General features: G+C 37.5%; 2 protein-coding genes across 8 annotated transcripts; both read left to right on the top strand.

Annotated features, from left to right (window-relative positions):
* Positions 1-3482: 3482 nt before the first annotated feature.
* Positions 3483-7236, top strand: LOC122061940 (caffeic acid 3-O-methyltransferase-like). 2 transcript variants are annotated; one of them, XM_042625523.1, is made up of 4 exons: positions 3483-3956; positions 5252-5562; positions 6039-6103; positions 6830-7236. In XM_042625523.1, the coding sequence occupies exons 1-4, from the start codon at positions 3517-3519 to the stop codon at positions 7127-7129; spliced, it is 1116 nt and encodes a 371-aa protein (XP_042481457.1). In that variant the 5' UTR covers positions 3483-3516; the 3' UTR covers positions 7130-7236. The 2 variants fall into 2 exon arrangements, with proteins under 2 accessions (XP_042481457.1, XP_042481458.1); XM_042625524.1 differs by having other exon boundaries at positions 5252-5511.
* A 3294-nt stretch (positions 7237-10530) lies between these two features.
* LOC122061809 (protein REVERSION-TO-ETHYLENE SENSITIVITY1-like) lies at positions 10531-17586 on the top strand. Of its 6 annotated transcripts, XM_042625293.1 has the most exons (5): positions 10531-10743; positions 15521-15548; positions 15714-15967; positions 16238-16625; positions 17246-17586. In XM_042625293.1, the coding sequence occupies exons 1-5, from the start codon at positions 10738-10740 to the stop codon at positions 17284-17286; spliced, it is 717 nt and encodes a 238-aa protein (XP_042481227.1). In that variant the 5' UTR covers positions 10531-10737; the 3' UTR covers positions 17287-17586. The 6 variants fall into 6 exon arrangements, 5 of the variants coding, with proteins under 5 accessions (XP_042481227.1, XP_042481224.1, XP_042481225.1 ...); XM_042625290.1 differs by having other exon boundaries at positions 15521-15967; XM_042625291.1 differs by lacking the exon at positions 15521-15548 and having other exon boundaries at positions 15575-15967.
* The last annotated feature ends 3648 nt before the right edge of the window (positions 17587-21234 follow it).

Here is a 21234-nt window from a genome sequence, read left to right on the forward strand (position 1 = left end):
TCATATTTTGAGGAGAAATGTTTGAAAAAATTGTGGTTGGGAAGGTCAGAGTAGCAAAAGCCATTGGAATTTTTATTTTATATATTAGAAGAATCCGTTTTGCTATTAATAGACCGGAAGAAGGGAAAAAAATGATTGAAAAAAATAAAATCAGAAAAAATGTTGAAATTAAGAGAGTTTTGGTAAATATAGGCCAAGTGTAGGGGAATGATAGTAATTGCCCCTTTAATTTAGCTAAGGGGGCAGCACCAATAGTCCCTTTAGAGAGAGGGCAAATGATTCATGCTGATATCATAAGAAGTGGCTTTCTATGAGAATATCTTATCTATCTTGTTTAGAAAAACTTAATTAAATAAGGTCTCTATATCTACAATAATTGTTTGAGTTAGGTTACTAGTCTTAGCATAACTCTTGGAAACATTTTCGTACGTAAAATTTGTCTACATGTAAAACTTTGCGTTTAAAATTTGTCATATAAGATGTTATGTCAAAACAAATGAAACTTCAATAGCAAATTTCTCTGTTTGGAGAACCATATTCTCAAATAGAGATCATGCTGAAAAAAGCATAAGAGAGAAGAGGAGTAATAGTTTATGTGGGCCAAGCCACACCTCAATAAGATCATTAGGGAGGGCCCCTCAACAAGGGTTCTATTACAAGATTCAAATCCTCTTCAACCACGCTGGATGCTCCGCATATCTGACAGTTGGAAGGTTCGAACATGCACTTCAACACATGGGTACACATAAGGATGTGAATTTGTAACTGAAATCGTTTATCGAAACTGAATCAATCTGTTTACACCGAAACTGCAAAATCGTTTAGTAAATGGTGTGGTTATGCTTTCAAGTTTCAGGCCGATTAGCTAAACGGGTCGGGTCGATTTTAACCGCAGAACCCGTTGATTTCAAACCGAATTGAAACTGTTTAAACCAAACCGTTTAAAACTATTTAAATCAATCCGATTAATCCGTAAAACAATTAAATAAAGATAGGGCAATAATCCGTATAACAACTAACAATTAAATTAAGTGTCCATCCTGCTTTGGTATGATTTAGGGGTGTCAATTCCTAAACCGAACCGGTAAAACCGGACGAACCAAACTGATAATAACCCGGACCGAACCAAATCGAAGCCTTATTGGTTCGGTTTGGTTTCGAGTATTGCAACCCCAAAACCAAATCGAACCGCACCGAAAACCGGATGAACCAGAAACCAAATCAAAACCGGCTCAAAACCCAGACCGAAACCGAAACCAAACCGGTAAGAAACCGAAACACTCCAAAATTCATTAAAAAAAATCAAAATTTGCATAGTTTTGTATACATTTGTATGGAAAGTCGAATCCAAACTAGACCAAAAACCAAAATCAACCCGGTTACAAATCGATTTAAGAAATCGAAGTTTAGCAGTTCATCATTTGGTTGTTTCCTAATGGCTTCATACCGGTTTAAAAAACTGATCCAAACCGAAATGAACCTAATAAATCCAAACCGGTACCAACCCGAACCCAAACCGCACCGAAGCCGACACCGAACCGAAACCGATAAATCCTTAATGGGTCGGTTTTGGTCACTTCCAAAGTCACACCGAAACCGGTGGAACCGGACCGAAACCGCACCAACCCGGACCGTTGACACCCCTAGTATGATTTATTGCAATTCAGTTCAAGTTTAAGCTTTAGATCATGGACTTGTAATCCATATATGTTACTATGTTATTATGTTATCATAGATGCGATTTTTTGGCTGAACCACCTATCATTTTAATATTTTATGCTATAGAAGGCTGGATTTGGATGTTGTATGATATTAGTTCTAAATGTTTTAAGAATGACCATGTAAAGAAATAACACTAGATTATCAAATTAAGACATACCATCGTTAATATAGAATTTCTTACTTGTGGTTGCCAATTATTTTTTGATAAGCTTATGAACTTCAGTTTAGAGATGGTTGCAAATTATATCAAACCGATTGTGAACTGTTTTACAAACCATATGGAATAAATCGAAACCGAAACCGTTTAAAACCGTGAAACCGACACCATTTAGAAACCGTGGAAACCGAAACCATTTACTAAACGGTCACGGTTTCAGAAAGTGGAACCGTTTAGTAAATGGTGCGGTTATGGTATTAGTCAAATAAATGTAAACCGAATCGATCCGCACCGTTTAAACCGAAATCAAACCAATTAACACCCTTAAGTACACACCCCAAGGTCTTCCCAACCATTGAATGAGTATTGGATGTCCCAACGGCTGGAGAAGATCTCAGTCCTCCCTTACAACTAGGAATTATGATAGGATCTTTCCTATTATGTCACAAGAGCAGCTAATTCCTCACCATATAATATAATATCTCTGTCCATAGAATCTTTGGCATGGATAAGATTTCTCTCCATAAAACCTAGGGACCAAAGAGTGATCCTAGGGTTGAAGTCGTCTCAATCCTAACGTCATTCTCTGATCATTGAACCCCATGGATGGGAGAGGGGTCGTCCTCTCTAGAGATATACAATAAATCTGCACCTACGGCTCTTTAAACAACGTGACAGACCAGGAAAAAGCCTCTACCAATCAAAATTATCATTAAATTAAATGAAAACAAGAAAGACCCATTGCTGTAGGGTGGACAAAGCAAAGGAGGGCCTATACTTCCATAATGGGCGTGTTCAAGTGGCCATTGACAACAGAAAGAGGCGCATTGTCATCTCTGCGTACGTGTGCTCCAATAATGGTCCAGTGGTAATAATGGAACTGACCATTACACGCTTGCCACACAACTACGACGTCATGACACATCCAAACAGTCCAAAACGAAACCTAAAAATAGATATTCATGCAAAAGTGTTTCTACGATGTCTTGTATTCCTTTGCTTATATTTATGAGCTAATTTCAAAATGTTGTTAAAATATTAGAGGTCTTCAAACAATGAATTATATGAATATTTTGGTAATTTATTTGTATACTTGTAAAGGGTTTAATAATAAAATCGTAGTGAAGGTTTTTATGTGTAATCAATTTGAGAGAGATGTGAAAGGATGAATAGATGTAACCCTATAATTCTCAAGTCCATTGATAATCTGTTTGTTTGCAATTCCTATTTATGGTTTTTGCATCATTTTAGGATCGATCTCTTTTTCTACACAAGTGAGAAACTCAAGAAGCAGAACGAAATCTCTTGCAGGAAATTCAATAGAATATGTTTACATTATCTTAAAGAGTGAACCGTGAGCAGAAGATTAGCTGGCAGAAGATCATTACCCGCAATAGTGATGAGGATAATGTTCTGTGAGAGAGAGAGAGAGAGAGAGAGAGAGAGAGATGGGTGTGGCAAAACCAATGCACACAAAGGGCGGTGGGGGTGGGGGAAAGAGAGAGAGAGAGAGAGAGAGAGAGAGAGAGGGTTTAATACTATATATAAAGGTACGATGCCAGAACACTCACACAAGGAGACAGAGAGAGAGAGAGAGACAGAGAGAGAGAGAGAGAGAGAGAGAGAGAGAGAGAGAGATGGAGATGGGTGTGGCTTCAACACATAATCATCCACCAAAACCAACCATTGAAGAAGAAAATGAAGAGCACTATCTCTCAGCTATGCAGTTAGCCAGCGCAACAGTTCTCCCTATGGTGTTGAAAGCAGCTCTAGAGTTAGATCTACTTGAGATCATAGCTGCAGCAGGCCCTGGTGCGTGCCTTTCAACTTCAGAGATTGCCTCCCTACTCCCCACGCAAAACCCAGTTGCGGCCTCTGCCATGCTCGATCGTATCTTACGTCTCCTCTCGAGTTACTCTATTCTCAAATGCTCTCTCTTCAAACGGGACAATGAAGACCATGCCCAGAGATTTTATGGTTTGGCGCCAGTCTGCAAATTCCTTATTCGGAACAAAGATGGAGTTTCTATTGCTCCCTTGGCTCTTCTGATCCAGGACAAGGTCTTCATGGATAGTTGGTAATGTCGTATCCCATTTTTTTTATCTCAAACTCTTCTTCTTTATACAAGACGCATATATTTCCGAGAACATATATCTTTCACTTACATGTGACATCCAATACATGTCCCTTTTGTTTTCATACCAACCTTCTTTACTCTTTAAATGGCATGAAGTAAGACAAGTGTTGGATCCTGACATGCACATACGGGTGAAAATATTTGTAGAGGATCCAATCTCTATATTTCCTTTTATGTACAGTAATTCCATTTTAAGTAAAATATGTTAGGAATTAACAATGCAACTGAACATCGATATGCAAAAGAAAAAATAAAAAAAAGGGATCTACACACACACACACACATTACACAAAGATTACATGGTTCGCCCAAGATGGGCTAGATCCATGCATGGTCAAGCAATAACCAAAGCTTCTACTATTTGGATGAAGAAATTACAAAAACCTTACCCTCATTTTTCCTTACGAGATTAATCCTATATGTAGCGTTTTGACATGTTACAATGTAGAGGAAACCAAATCCTGAAAGTTCAAAATTTCCTCCAATATAAACAACTCCAAAAAAAAATTTGGTTGTGAAGGACTGTTGTTGTTGAGAAAAATCACTATTTCTTCTTGGATTAAATTGAGATCAGGTCCTCATCAATAACAAAAGGAAAGTTTTGTCTGGATCCTTCACACACATGAGGAGTAACTACTATTTATGTACATCTTTCCTTTAGTGGCACTTTGATACTCGACCTGCCTCTTAAACCTTGATTTATTGGTGTTATTCCGGCCATTTTCAAGCAAAGTAAAATCAATAGGTAATAGATTTTGCTATTCTAGTCCAATAGAGACTTGTTTTGAACCCTTTTTGGAGAAGATTTGGATTTCATTCCCTTCACTCCTTCGTTGTTGCAGCCTTACCCCTGCTTCATGGGGAAGCTATTTCCCAACTCGAAACCTACAACTATCATACTTTAAGGTACTAGATTCGAACAGGGCGGTATCCATTTGATCCTGGTTCAGATCGATCCGTATCAAATAGAAATACCTCTAGTTGTCATTAAAAAAAAATACCAATTTTTTTAACCTCTTACCCTTCATCTTTACCAATTCAATGATGTGTTACGGATCAAGAGTCAATGTTGATATCAATCCAATACAACTAATTCAAGTCGGTCCAATCTAATTCCTTAAACCTTGAAGACCACTAAGTCAAAATGGAGCAATACGCAAAATTTAATTGTGGTAATTTTAGTTGTCATTATTCTTTGGATTCAAATTGTTTTAATTTAACATCTTTGTCCAAAGGCATTTCTTGAAAGATGCAGTTCTCGAAGGTGGAGTTCCATTCGACAAGGTCCATGGGATGAATCTTTTTGAATACTCTGGTATGGATCCAAGGTTCAACAAACTCTTCAACAAGGCAATGTCAACTCACAGCACTTTGATCACCAAGAAGATTCTTGAGACATATAAAGGATTTGAAGGCCTTAAAGAGGTAGTTGATGTGGGAGGTGGGATTGGAACCACAATTGGAATGATCACTTCCAAGTATCCTCAAATTAAGGGTATTAACTTTGATTTGCTTCATGTTGTAGCAGATGCTCCATCTTATCCTGGTATGCATTAAGTGTATTTATTTATTTATTTTATTTTTTTAGGGGTGGGGGAAGTGTGAAAGGCAGCGCCACAACATGGCCCTTGCATCTAGAAATAGAAGGGGGTGAAATAAATGCTCCACCCCTCATGAAAGACAGAAATTTCACAACTCTTGATAATTTTGCCTGCGTTCATATTGATTCCCACGCTAGTCTAGTGGCCACGCTGCCTTTCATGGAATCAACACGGCCAATCTAGTTACCTGAAAGGCAGTGTGGCCCCTACGCCAACACAGGGACCATTGGAAGTAGGCCTAAAGCATCAATAAGTGCAGGATTTCTACCTTTCACAAGGGGCAAGACGGTCATTTCACCCTCTCTGTGTCTGTATATAGGGGCCATGCTTTTTTCTTTTTTCTTAATCACATAAGCACACCATGATTTTGCTTGATCTTTAATTGATTTCATCTAAATAAGAAGGTATTATTGTTTTGTAGATGTCGAGCATGTAGGAGGAGACATGTTTGTCAATGTGCCAAGAGGAGATGCCATTTTCATGAAGGTAAGTCCCCCTTTTAGATTATGTTTGGTTGTGAAGAAAGGTGAAAGTTTTTTATTTGTTGACAATCTAAATGTTGGATCAGGTCGAGTAACTCAAACATCACTTGCCCAAGTTTAAAAATCATCTATTTCTTCTAATTCTAATGATCAATTGTGCATCAAATACCTAACTAAAATGGTCAAATAATTTGGACTTCAAAGAAATGCAAATTAGCTGATGTTGATAAAGTCTATGACACGTTATAGCCAAGATTGATGAGAGTATGAATTTTCCCAACCAAACACCAAACCATTTTTTTTGTTGATGACGGATATTCAAGCTTTTAGTCTGACTAGTCCCACGGGTCCACATTGACCCCACAACCGCATGGATCAGGTCATATCGGGATTGAATGAGAACTATTCAACTTTTACTGAAAGCAGTGAGAAGCACTAAACACCCTGTGTGAATGGTCCTAAGGAGGTAAAAAGAGTCAAACTCAAAATCACATGCTTCTTGAGGTGAAGATCCCTTGCCAACTCAACTACCCTTTGGGATTTTCAAACACAAACCACTTTCCAAAACACATCATCTTAATAGAGCTTATGAATATTTTAGGGTATGACTCTTGCAATTACCCAAAAAAAAATTGAGCCAACCACACAAGTTATTCTTTTTTCTTTTTCCCTCTTCTGATACTTGTATGGAATTCAATTGATGATTTATTTTCTTCTTTGAAACTTTTAGTGTATCTTTCGTGATTGGAGGGATGAGAATTGCTTAAAACTTTTGAGAAATTGCTGGGATGTTTTACCAAACTCTGGAAAAGTGATAGTTGTTGAATCGGTTCTTCCACTGGCCCCTGTGACTAATGTGGCTTCCACCCTCGTCACCAATTATGACCTACTCATGTTAGCACACACCCCAGGAGGAAAAGAGAGGACATTTCAACAGTTTGTGGCCTTGGCAACAAAAGCTGGATTTTTGGGTTGCAAAATTATTTGTAGTGCTTATAATTATAAGGTAATCGAATTCTACAAAATATGAGAATGTTACATTTAGTTTTTGGCACTGCATATGTATTGAGAATTTTATTTGTAGTTCCGTGATTATTGAAAGTATGATTCTTCTATCAATAAAACTTTTTTAAGTTTCTGGCTTTCCAAGGAAAATTGAAAAATAATCGTCGATGAACATATAAAAGAAATCTCATTTTACTTTGTGCCAGAGAGAGAGAGAGAGAGAGAGAGAGAGAGAGAGAGAGAGTGTGTGTGATGCCCCAATCCCATACAAATTCATGATATTGTCTATATTGGGCAAATCTTTCACGACTTTACAACGTGGCGTGACCATGAAAAGGGTGCTAGATATTGTCAACTAGTCTAGTCTCTTCACCTTAATCAATGTGGGACTAGAGGGCCTCCACCCCCCCCCCTCTCAACACCTATTCCGTTTCTTGCTCAACCTTTGGGGTTCAACAAATCTAGGCTATTTCTTACACAACCTTCAGAGTTCAACAAATCTGTGTTATTTCTTGGGCGTGGCATTCTCCCCCTTGTGGCACAATGTCCCGCTATAGCCTCACACGATGTTGGGGTCTGCTTTAATACCATTTATAATGCTCCAATCCCACACTAAGCCATGATATTAGTGAACCCCTCACAGCTCTAAAACAGATCATCCGAGGTATTAGAGTACACAACAAAGCGATATGTCCTCTTTGGGGCCTACCTCGTTGGGTAGTTTCTTAACCTTTGGGTCTCAACTTCTCATTTCTTGGCTTCATGACCATGGAAGAGGTGCTAGAGGTTATCAGTTAGCCCAGTATCTTCCCTTAGTCAATGTGGAATTAACAAAGTTGGCCCCCTCAATGCCTTTCCCACGTGAAGTAGTTTCTTGACCCTTGGGTCTCGCCTCCTCGTTTCTTGGCTTCACCCCTTAAGGTTTTCTAACACATCGTGACCATGGATGGGGTGGTAGATGTTATTAACTAGCACAGTCTCTCCCCTAGTTAATGTGTGATTAACAAATCTGCCCCCCTCAACGCCTCTCTCTTCTTTTGCACAACTTTTGAGGCTCAATTGATTTGGGTTGTTTCTTGGGCATGACAGTCTTTTGGCATAGCTTCCATGTTGTGACCTCACACGGTTGAGGTCCGCTCTGATACTATTCCCTTTGGGGTTAACCCTTCATGATTTTAAAATGTGTCGTAATAATAAAAGCTAGGGATACCATAGGTTATCAATCAACTCAATCTCTTCAACTTAGACCATGTGAGATTAAAGAGCATATCCCCATCAACCCTCTCTCATTTTTTACCGAACATTTGGGGTTCAATGGATCAGGACCATTTCTAGAGTTGACATTCTCAAAGACTGAAATTCTCAAAGAAAATTGCAAAATCATTGTTGACCACCATACAAAAGAATCTCATTTTACTTTATATTTGAGAGAGAGAGAGAGAGAGAGAGAGAGAGAGAGAGGTGTGCCCTTGTGTGTGCGCGTGTGTGCATGAGTGCGTGCACGCCCTAAAGGTAGTCTTGAGTCTTAACTCAACTAGTCTATGAAACATTTTGATAATCAATTATTGCTTCGGGAACCAATTAGATTTGGATGAGGACAAAGTTTTGAATTTTATTATTATTTGAAATACTCTTGTTTGATTGGAGATCCTAGTTCAATTGCTAAATTATCTTGTTTCTAAGACTATAAGCCCATTTAGAGTAGAGTGAGATTTATTTGAGATTATTTGGCTAACCGAGTTTCAAAAGATTCTATTTTTAGTGGAAAATTGTAAGTTAATTATTTAATATATATTCGATCATGTTTAAGAAAATTAATTTGATCTTTACATCAAAATGAAATTCATTGAATCTGTTTAAAATGCATGAAGAATCAGAAAATTAAATCTTGACCGGATAAGAAACAGACGTGGAATTTATACATGTCGTGTGGTCTATCGGTATTGGATCGCTTGTATTGGATGTTCTATATCAGTTTGGCAAGTGTTTGATCTTAATACTCGACTGATATCATATTGATTGAACATATGGATAAAGGGGGTATAAAAGTAAAAAAAATAAAAAATAAAAATAAAACAGAGGCATTTCTACTTGATATGGATGACCTAATACCGATACATTATGATATTATAACAGTTTTGAGGATTATCAATACCCATTCCAATGCCATACTCTAAAAATGCTGATAAAAAATTAAACTTACGATCAAAATTTTACATGACCAATCTAAGATCACTTCCTAGATATCCAACCGCTAATATTACTATATCAATTTTCCATGTAGCACAACTAGATAAAACCCAAGCATACATTTCATATGGGTGTGAATATCCATAAAACCTTTTATGCAATTGAAAGTTAAATTTTATAAGTTTGCTTATAATTATAAAAATAATTAACATAAATTTCTTTTCATTTGCACCCAAAAGGGTAAAAACAATGTATCAAAATATCCCATAATTTTTATAATACCAATTCAAATCTTGCGTTTTTTTTTTCTCAGCACTACTCGATTTGGTTTTAATAATGGTTTTTGTTCATTATTGACACCATTGCCCAAAGACCTTACGTGAACTTGATGGGGTGAAAGTAAAAGGATCTGAAAACTCTCAAAGTAACAGAAGGAGCTTCTAGGATGACACGCACATCGATCGGATATTTCACCAACCTTTTACCGGACGAAATTTGGCAATCAAGTTCTTGTTACTTAGGCTCACAGCCAAAGAACTGGAATTTTAAAGGGTAATTTGAAAAATGTCAAATCATGGGAGCATAATTGTGAACCAAAGGAAAAATGAATTATTCTATTTCTTTAGCTATGAGCCCAAGCAATAAGAAATAGGAAGTAGGAAGTAGCAAGTGGGCAGTTGTAAATTTTTTCTCCTGCCATATCCACCCATTACTTGGTTGTTTTTTCTTTAATTATGTATATTTTAGGTCTTCCTAAAGCATTTACAAGCGATCCTTAAAATTCCATGCATTTAAGCTACTCTTGCTTCTTATGACAATCAACAAAAGTGAGGTCCCTGCTTTGGTGTTGTGTGTGCTAGGAAGAATGTGAGGTGGGAAAGAAGGTGAAATATATGTTTTGTCCTTTATTTGAGAGTAGTGCACTCAAAGTTTCTCTCTCGTCCCACAATAGGGGTAGATATGTCATTTCACATGAGGACACAAGGAAATACTAAGGTATATTGCATTTGTGGACAGAGAACATCTCATTTTTAGTGAAAAAGAGAGTAGATATTTCCTTCCTCTTGAATAAAGAGTTTCTCCTCCATTTTTTTTATTTCTTTTTTGAAAGGGAGAAGTGGGAGAGAGGAAACCGGTCCCTTGTCAACAAGGTCAAAAGTAGTAAAATACTTAAATGGTTACTGGAAGTGGGGCCCACCAATCCTACAGAGCCATTATTAAAATAATGGTTTTCGGAAGAGGAAGGTTGGGGATGTTCATGCACTTTCCCCCCTTCTCTGGCTCTGCCTTCAGCGTTTCCTCTCTAACTCAGAGAAAAATTCGTACAGATTCAGTGTATCAAGCCAACCTCAAAATCCTAAACTACTCCAAGAACGACTTCTGAGTTTCTCAAGAATCATAGGTTTCCGATGATGGAGTCGTTTTGATCTCCCCTGTGCATGGATGAAGGTAGCTTCAATGGCCGATGCTTATGTACTTTTTTAATTTTAATAATTCTAATTTTCAATGTCCATGATTCTTCTGTTTCAGCTAGAATTTCTTTCACTTTTGTCTTCTTCTTATATGGTCTCAGAGCTTGAAAACTGTTTGTAAAAATCTCTGCTGGTTTGTTGTTTTGGGCTGTTGTTGCTGTGACGTTTTCTTTTTCATTTTCCATTTAAGTTCTCTTCTTGGTATAGATTGATGCTCTGATTTTCTGGTCATGTTATTATCTATGATTTTTTTTTTAAAATTAAATATTGGACTTAAACAAATGATCGGTATTTAAGCTTTAAAGTGAAGAAGATGTCTCTGCAAATGTGCCACAATTTCTACAGAAACTATAGTCGAAGGTTTGCTTGAAGGGCTAGAAAAATTACGTGTCTTGGTTTTAGCTCTTATGGTTTATTTCTGTTAAGGGATTGGGTTTTTCCTTTTTCTTTTACATTTTTTTTCCTTTTTTTTTTGGGGGGGGGTGTGGGGTGTGGTTTAATTTTTGGGAAATTCCTATCTTTTGTGATCTTTTGTTCATAGGCAAAAATATTCAAGTTTGCGGATGAATTATTTATTTATTTTAATTAAAAATATATATATATATATATTTAGACCTGGGCTCTTTTTTTTTTTTGGGTATGATAGTTTCGATAAGGTTTCTGATCTGTATGATAACCTCAGTACTGTTGAAGTAATCTACATTCATAATTAACTGAGATTTTCTTTTAGGTACAATAACACCCTTACAATGTTGAAGCATTTGTGGTAGTAGTCTGGGGTCCTTCACAACGCTGAAGCCAATCTGTAGGATTCCTAAACTAGAAAATTCTAGTAACAGTCATAGCTGCCTTATATGCCACTTCATGTGCAAAGTTTACAGATTTGAGGTTTATAACGAAAGAAAATAATAATTGAAGTGTCTTTTCTTTTGGGATAACTAATTTTGCAAAAGAGGGTAGAGATACTGAAACATAACCATGTCAGCTTGTTAAAGACTGGGATCATTTCTTTGGAGTCCTACTCTACCTTCAATGTTGATAGTCCGATTCCTTGGCTGGCCACATTCTATTTATTTGCTTTCTACTTGAATTTTTGAATTTTATGATGCAACTTCCCAACCATGTACATCTCCAACTGTTGATTTCCTATGGTAGAACTCATTAGACTTTGTGGAAGTAAAAACAAGTATGAGCTTGCCAAACTTGTGTGATATAATGAAGGGATTCTGGATTCCTTATGTTCCTTCCATGGAACTTCCAATGATTTCATTCCCAGCAAACTAGTAATATTTTGGAGGCCCTCTGTGATGCAGGATAAGTTAACCCATATTCCTTGCAAGGCCAAGGAAAAACTGTCGTTGTCAATCCAGAAATAGTTCACACCATCTAGCAAAGTAAAAACACTGGACTAATTCCCCACCCCACCCTCCCCCCACCACCCCCCACCCCCCAAAAAAAAAAATAAAAAAAATTCTTATAGTCAATAGTGGTTCCATCCTTTCATGGAAGAATCTCAGATGCCTGACTTGTTTTGCTTCTTCCACTTCTTCACGAAATTGTCATCAAACAGTTTAAGGTCGAGACTCTCAACAACCTTCATGGCTTCATCCCAATTTCTGTAAATTAGTATTGGTATCATCATTTTATGTTTCAGATTTTTTTTCTTCTCTTCTTTTTTTAACACAAAAAAGAAGAGGGGGGGAGGGGGAGGGGGGGGGGGGAGCTCTCTTGAAAGTAATTTGAATCTTTTTTTTCTTGGACCACAGCTGTAGGTTTGCGAAGTTATTAGTTTAGTTGTCCTTTTCCTATGGAATTTGATTCATTGTGTTCCCCCCCCCCCTCCCTCCCTCCCTCCCTCCCTCCCTACCTATGAAGTGCAAGTTCTTTGATGGATTAGGACTTCATTGTGATCATGCAGAATGGGCATTCTTTAATATCCTCATTGCTGGTGGTTTGCGGGTTGCTATGGTTATGGGCAATCAATATCAGATAACCTTAGTTATAAATTATGCTTACAATATGATGAAGTATTTGGTTCTTACCGCCAAAAGAAGAATTACCGGCTAAAGACAATCAACTTGTGGAACAAACAATGTTTCGATCATCCTTATGCTATTCGTCTGCATCCTCAAAATAATAGAGTAGGCCACAGTTTCTCATTTGTACATCAATGGCTAGAAGGAGAGGCAGAAACTGTTCTTTAGTCGCTTGATAATGAACTAGTAGCACACTTGGTCACACTAGGTTAGGTCCTCTAAAACATAATAGAAGGGTTGTTTCATGTTTTCTTAGTTGCTCCTAAACAAAGCTGCATTCATTATGAAGATAGATTGTGCGTGTAAGGCCAATGAGTTTACTATTGTTTGGAGTGGACACTTTTGATAGTGATGCTGGCATTGATGTGGCACTTGCTGAGGTCCTTTCAACACATTGAATGACATTTTTCGTCAGTGGCCTTTGAGAGAATGGAAAAATTGAGTTGAGTAAACCTTCTAAATGTGCATTCTTTGTTCATTGTAATTAATATATGTTTTAATCAATAATTAAGTTTCTTATAATGAACACAATTTGTTTGGTGAACCTAATTTCCAACTTGGAAAGAGTCCATTTAGTGCATTCAAAGGCATATCTCTTCCATGGTTTCCAGCTAAGTAATTGTAACGCCTAGGCCCCATTAACCTTGGGCACAATATTGTCCTCTTTGGCCTGTGGCCTCAAGGCTTTAAAATGCGTTGTTCCATGTTAAGGAGGCTAGAGATTATCAATTAGCTCACTAATCTCTCCCTAGGTGATGTGGGACTAAAGTCTGCACACTCACCGATCTCCTAAGCCCCCTGGTAGTTGTCGTATTCTTGGTGGGAACACCTCAACGATCTCCTAGGCGGGTCTGGTACTTGCCGTATTCTTTGGTGTCTCAGTAATCAAATAAAGAATTGTGCTTCCATGTGTATTTATCTATAGTAGTAAATGTTGGAAGCCTTTTTATTGTTTTTTGTGTCCCTAATTGTCGATATCAATCCATTCTATGGCTCCTTTTGGGAATGTGATTATTTTCTTTTGTATCAATTAGTATGAAAAATATGTGTCCAGTGGGACAATTTTTTCTAGGTTCAGAAGGTTCATTAAAGAAATGGTCAATGAATAAAATTGTCTTTTGCTTTTTATAAAGATATAATTTAGCCTGCATGATTCACTTGCTCTTTAGCAGCATTAACAGGTTGCAACTTGCCACCGCCAGATCCTTTGAATCCAATGCATGGAGTTATGAGAAATGTATGGTTCTATTACTGAATGCTGTTGTTTAAAATTTTATAGATGCTGTAAAAAATATCTGAAACTGAAATTTACATAAACTAGACCATGTGCACATACAGTCATATGTTAAGTGGGGACAGGGGAGAGGGAGAGAGAGAGAGAGAGATCATGACAATCAGTTGTTTGAATGCAACTCTGGGACTGTTTACCCATGGGTTGTTGCTATTGTTCAAATAGAACTATAGGGGTAAGTACCCTGACCTGCACTTCTGGAAACAAATAAAAATGACTTGGTTTTTTTGTATGCTCTTTAATCAAATAACTGATGCTGATGTGAAGGATTGATAACTGTGATTCTTTCCAAAAATGCCCCTTTTCTATGTCAAATTTTCTTCGCAATGATAATTGTCCTGGATCTGGATCCAATCAGCTCAGCTATTGATAGTAAAAACCAAAAAATATCTCTCCCCCTCTCCCTCCAAAAAAAGTCTCGATCGGTGACCGGAGGCATCGATACTTCTCTTAGCAATCTCGCTGATGGTCCCAAGATGCTGTCTACTGCTTCTTAAAGTAATGGGGATATGACAGCCTCTTAGGTTTGTCTTCTTGCCATTAATATGTGGACCTTACATCTCCTCAACTACTTCTGCTTGACGCCCTTCTTCCCCTTCTTTTGGGCTTTTTATCTTGTTGAGGCAACTAATTGTGTTTTGTTGATCGAGGATGATCCCATGTGGTTTCTAGTTTCACAGTTGGCACTTCACTGGGTGAGATTCTCAGATCTTAAAAAGTACCACTCTCCAAATGCTGTTTAGAATGTATACTATTTTCCTCTGATTGTGCTATGAATAGGACTATCTTTGAATTTTGCTTCAGCTGAGCCATTTGTGTAACCCTGACAGTGGCTATTAAGTGCCTTAATCTCTGTTTTGCACGAAAATAATAAATTAAAAATAAAAAAAGACTGACGTACCAGGTCTGGGAGCTGCAGTAGGTAGGTGACTTCTTCTCACTTTTATAGAGAGAAAGGTGTACCATGCCTGAGAGTTGCAGTAGATGGGTGCCTTCTCTTCTTTATCCGTGCTCCTCCCCTTCTTCCACAGTTATCAAAGTAAGGTAGTTCCTACTTTTGAAGAGAGAGAGAGAGAGAGCAGGACTACTCTCCTTGTTAAAAAGGGAACCTGAAGGTTTCTTTGTATGAAGTATACTCTAAAGGGATGTTGTCGAATTCATATTTTCTGCAATAAAAAGTAGTACGTTTGGGAATAGTTTTTTAAGGATATTTAGTTGGTGAAAAGGTTTACCAAAAAATTTAAAAAGTAGTTCATACTTATATATCATAGTATTATATGGACCATAATACTTTTAGCCACCATGCAAACGTATTTGATGAACCGTGGATGTTATCTGTGGAGTATTTGTTTCACTTACTCTAGTCTTTCTGCCTCTCCATGTTTTCTTGGAAATGCTCACCAAAATCTGATTCTTCTCATATGCAGATTGACTCTCTGTCCACTTTGAGTGAAGGTAGAATAATTTTATATTCTCTGCAGGGAATAGGTTAGCTATGTGTCAGTTCTGGGAATGTAGTAGTAGGTTGGAGTGATCATGTTTAACAGCCCAAGTTTGTATAGAGTCGGATGTCTCCAGGAAGAAACTCTATAATGGAACTGATGGAAAATGTTGTTGAAGATGGCAGCTCTTATAGAAACGTGCCACATGAACTCTGGTCACTTGCTGAAGTTGATCCGAAGAAGTCAAAGTTTCCATGCTGTATTGTTTGGACTCCACTCCCTGTGGTCTCATGGTTGGCACCTTATATAGGACATGTTGGTATATGCCGGGAGGATGGGGCTATTCTGGATTTTGCAGGATCATATTTATTGAACATAGACAATTTCGCATATGGTGCTGTAGCCAGATATCTTCGACTTGATAGAGCACAGGTGCATTTATTTTTACTATTGATTAACTTTCTGGAAATATACACACCTGTTTAGCACTTTCACTTTCTGTTTCCCATGTTCCCTGTAGTATTTGAGCAAAGCATTGTTTTCAATCGGCTTGAAAATTCTGCATTTTTGTTTTATATTTTTTATTCTCTTATATTTCTGTAATTTTCTGTTATGGAAGGGGAAAAGATTGATTATTTTGATGGAGTGATATTAATTGGGTCCATGAATTGGTTTTCGGTTTGATCCTATCATGTTCGACAGTGCTGCTTTCCTCCTCACTTGGCTGGCCACAAGTGCAAAAATGGGTACATGCATGCGGAGAATGGAACTGCAGTCAGTTGGGATGATGCACTGAGCTCAAGCATGCGTAACTTCGAGCACAAATCCTACAACCTTTTCACCTGCAACTGCCACTCATTTGTTGCAAACTGTCTGAATAGGCTCTCTTACCATGGGTCCCTTGGATGGAACATGGTTAATGTGGTTGTTTTGATACTGTGGAAGGGGCAATGGGTGGATGCCATGTCAGTTGTGAGGTCATTCTTTCCCTTCACTCTGGTGCTCTGTCTGGGATTACTGATAGCTGGGTGGCCGTTCTTGATCGGATTGGCATCTTTCTCTGTCCTCCTCATGGGGTGGTTTCTCATAGGTACTTACTTTGCCAAATCTCTGTTAGAGTGATAGATCATTGTGGTACTATACAGATTTCTTTGATGGAATGATGGAACAGAGTTTTTGCATCCAGTCTTAAGCTTCATTGAAGTGCCTTCTTACATCGCTATCTCGGAACATGGAGTGGGTTGCAGGTGATTATTTTGAGGAAATTTGTAACTGTTTGATATCAAGAGATGGATAGAATCCTGAACAGAACATGTAATTATTTGTAAGAATTCTGAACAAAACAAATAATTGTTTGTAAATCACTAAATTGTTAGCTTAATGGATTATTTTTTATTTTTTATATTTTTGATTGTTAGAAATGAGAAACTTTATTCATCAATGAGGATTTGAAGATTCAACATGATTGGACTTTGTGATCAACTAGCAATTGTATGAGCTCTTTTGGTCCATAGACAAACTAAGGATTAGAATGAAAAAGTATTATTGGATGTATAATACTGAAGGAAACATAATCCTTGGCCAATGTTAATTAATGTCTTGGGGCTGATTTGTAGTCGATCTGAAGCTCTATTTTATCAAGTTACAGCCGCTTTGCTTGTCTTAGTGCATTGCAAGTAGCCTACACTAACATCTTGTTTCCTATGCCAGTTACGGGCCATTGTTCAAGATTGAGAGATGGAAAGGAATAAGAAGCAACCAGGAGGAACTCGTTACTTTTTCCTTAATTATAAATTGGGTGAGAGTTTTTACTACGACGCCCGCATGCAGTTTTCGGCCAATGGGAGGAGCGGGAGACGAATGTTACAAATAGCCATATAGGGGGTTTTTGAGGAGAGAGAAAATATATGGGGCCCGTATTTATGTGTCTTGCCTTGTACTTTGATGTGCACACTGTTGTTGTGTGAATCTTCTACTCTTTCTTTTACCAACAAAAAAAAAATCTTCTACCCTTCATAAATTCTGGGAAAAGGTGGGGTATTTTTGTGGTATACCAAAATCTATGTTTATCTCTGTACTTCTCTCATTGGAAAAGTCCTCTATGTCCTCTCATTGGTTGAACTGAATGATGTGAATTTGAAACTGAAACCGTTTACCAAAATTGAACGAGCTGTTTACATCGAAATCACAAAAACTTTTAGTAAATGGTTCGGTTCTGATTTCAAGTTTAAGACCAATTAGTTAAATGGGTTGGTTCAGTTTTAACCGTTTAACTCGTCGATTTCAAACCAAATTGACACATTTGAAAATCAAACCGTTTATACCATCAAAACTGATCTGTTTAGCCCATATAGAAATTAAATAGAATAATGGATTAATGGGTTAAGGGCATTAAGTCAGGGGCAAAATCAATATTTACATCATTGTGAAAGATAAAAACCTAAACAATTCGGATAAAAAGTATTCGAGACACCAAAGGCCAAAGGGTAGAAGCCGCACAAATGCACAAAGCCACAACTCGCAAGCTTCGTTTTCCTCTTGTTCTTTTCTTTAGTTCTTCAGTTCTTCTCCCTTTGATTGATCATTTTTTTTGTTTTTATTATTTACTTAATGCTCCAAACATGCTCCCATCTTCATGTAATATTTTATTTTGCTTAATCGTTTGGTTGTTTTAACAAAACAAGATGTGTTTAATTTAGGGAAGAAGAAAAGACCATACAGACTGTCTAACAGTCTATTCAAGAATTTACTCCCATCATGTAGTTATGTAGTTAAATCTTTGCTTGTTTAATGCCTCATTTAATATGATACAAGACTGGAGCATTTATCAACAAAAGCAAATTTCAGTAAACATGCAAATAAATTAGCAAACCAATTGCTAATCGTTTAGAAACTGTATGGATTAAACCACAATCAAAATCATTAAACCGTGAAACCGACACCTTTTTGAAAACCATGAAATCAAAACTGTTTACTAAATGATTCCAGTTTCAAAAAGTGTAACCGTTTAGTAAACAGTTTGGCTTTGGTTTTGGTTTCAGCCAAATAAATGTGAATTGAACCAAATCGAACCGTTTACATTGAAACCGAACATATTAATACCCTTAGTTGAACTACTAGCTCTGAGAAAACCGACAGCATACCCAACATCCTATTTTTTTTTTTCTTTTAAGTAGAACAAAAACCCTACTAAACTTGAATTTTGAATTTTCTCGTAACTGATTTTTTTATCATATGCGCCTTTGAATTTTGTTCACCATTTCTGTTATCATCCTGAAAACCCAGTGCAAGAAGAACAAAGTTTGTTTGGTTAGATAAAAATTTGCCGTGTGGCATGTCATAAGGAGTCCCAATTTTGTGAGCAAATAAAGGGATCCCTAGTTCCCTCCGTAAATATCAAGATTCAGTCATCGGAGAGTTAGTCAAGTAACAAAATTGAACTTTAAAAATCTAGATCTATAGAACAATGCATAATAGTGGTGAGAGTACCACTGGTGTGAACGGATTTATATGGAAAAAATATATATATATTAACATGATATATAATTTTTCTTTTGCGTTGGTACAACTAAAATTATACCATATATAATTGGGACCATACAATTGAGTTAGAGTCTAGAAAAAATCTCTTTGCATAGATGCAACAAGCAAAATGGTTCGGACAATTACGAATTCCACTCAAATAAAAATAGCTACAGGGAAACCCCTTAACTCAAAAACGATTACCAATTACTAAGGCTTGATTTTGCTATAAAGGGGGGATGCTTCTTTCATTTTGTTTGGTCAATAACTAGAAATAAATAATGAACTTATATATTCTTGTGATTCTTTTTTCACATTTTATTTGATTTTAAAATTATGGGAGGGGAAACATTATCAAGTTGCATTGCACTTCCACCAATTCGGGGCCAATAAGACTGTGGATAAGTGCATCCAACAGTATTGAGATTTATTTATTTCATGAGAGGTGGGAAGGTCATTTTACCCTATCGGTGTCTGGTCATTTTACCCTTTTGGTGTCTAGTCATTTTTATGAATTATTATTATTATTTATTTATTCTTATATCTCGCCACACTGAATACTGCACACAAGGGCATTTGCTAGTGCACAAAATATATGTAAATAAATATATATTTTGTAGGTAAAAATAAAAAGTTCATCGAAAAGATCGATTTTTTTGGGGAGGGGTAAGAAAAATACTGAAATATCTGAACAAAGAACGATTAAGCCAAAACTTTCATTTGATTCCCTTTAACCCGCTATCGAAATAAAATTTAGGGAGAAGGTTGAGTATGCCGCCAGTTTTTATTTCAGCCTTCTTGGGCTTGGAGAAGCGTTCTCTATGGGTGCCAATTGCTTTATTGAGGGGTTGAGATGGTCCATTGGTGATGGCCAATCCACCCCTATTTGGGATTCCAAGCCTAAAAAACTTCTCATTTAGCTCCCCCCGGCCTTCTGACTATTTTGTTTTCTTTGTTGCAAATCTTATTGATGCTAACCAAAAAGCTTGGAAACAAGACCTGATTCGAAATCTCTTTTTGAAAAGAGAAGTTGATGCTATCACTGCAATCTCAATCCCTCTTCACCCATCTCAAGATAAGTTGGTGTGGTTCCCTGATAAATCTAGAAAATTTTCTATTAAGTCTGCTTATCATTTTGCTCAATCTTGTGTTAACCAGGTTCATCAAGATGGTGGCAATTCTCTATCGATCCCTTTTTCCATTTGGAAAGGCATCTGGAATTCTAAGATCCCCTCCAAAATAAAGTCCTTTTGGCGTGCTTGTATTGGAGCTCTAGTGGTTGGAGAATAATTGGCCAAGAGAAGAGTGGTCCAATCATCCATTTGCAATCGATGCGGTCTAGTGGTGGAAACTCAGCTCATGCTGTCTTTGAATGCGCCTCCTCTTGACGTCTTTGGCTTGCCTCCCCTACTCCAAATGTGCCACTCCCCTCTTCCTCTAGGCGTCTCCCCCATAATTGGATTGTAGATTGGTTGCATGAAGGTAATGGAACCAAAGATCAAAAAAGGAGATCATTTGCAGTTCGTGCTATCATCTGTTGGGAAGTCTGACTATTAAGGAACAAGGAGACTTTCGATTGGAACAATGTTCACTGGCCTTCTATTATTTCGGCGATGCAATCTAAAACTTCAGAATACCTCCAGGCATTCTTCCTGGCTCCCTCACCTATCTCTACTCCTATTTCACCATTGCATATTGACCGTCAAAGTGTTGTTCCAAATGGTTGGGAATGTGTTGGTTGTGATGCCTCCTCTATTGACCATAGGAAGACCGTTGGAATTGGGTTTGTTGTTTTGGATTCTGAATCTTGTTTCAAGGTGGCTGTTGCTTTGCCTATCCCGTGGTCGCCCCCAGATATTGCTAAAGGCTTTGCATTGCGTTCTCTTGTTCAATAGGCCGTGGATAATTGCACATCTTCCACTTGATATGTTTTTCTGATTGCATGCAGATTGTCAATGCTATCAATGGAGATTCTGATTTGGCCTCCCCTGAACTCCAGACTATTGCTCGAGATATCTCTTTGTTAACTATTCACTTTTTGGGGTTTCGAGTCCTTCATTTGCCCCGAGATATGGTGCAACCTGCTTATATTCTTGCTACTAGGGCATGTGTTTTCCCCGTGTCTGCCCTCTTGGGATAGCACCCCTAGTTGGCTGTCCCCTTTTTCCCTTTATATT

Source organism: Macadamia integrifolia, chromosome 14 (assembly GCF_013358625.1).
Source record: "Macadamia integrifolia cultivar HAES 741 chromosome 14, SCU_Mint_v3, whole genome shotgun sequence".
NCBI lineage: Eukaryota > Viridiplantae > Streptophyta > Magnoliopsida > Proteales > Proteaceae > Macadamia > Macadamia integrifolia.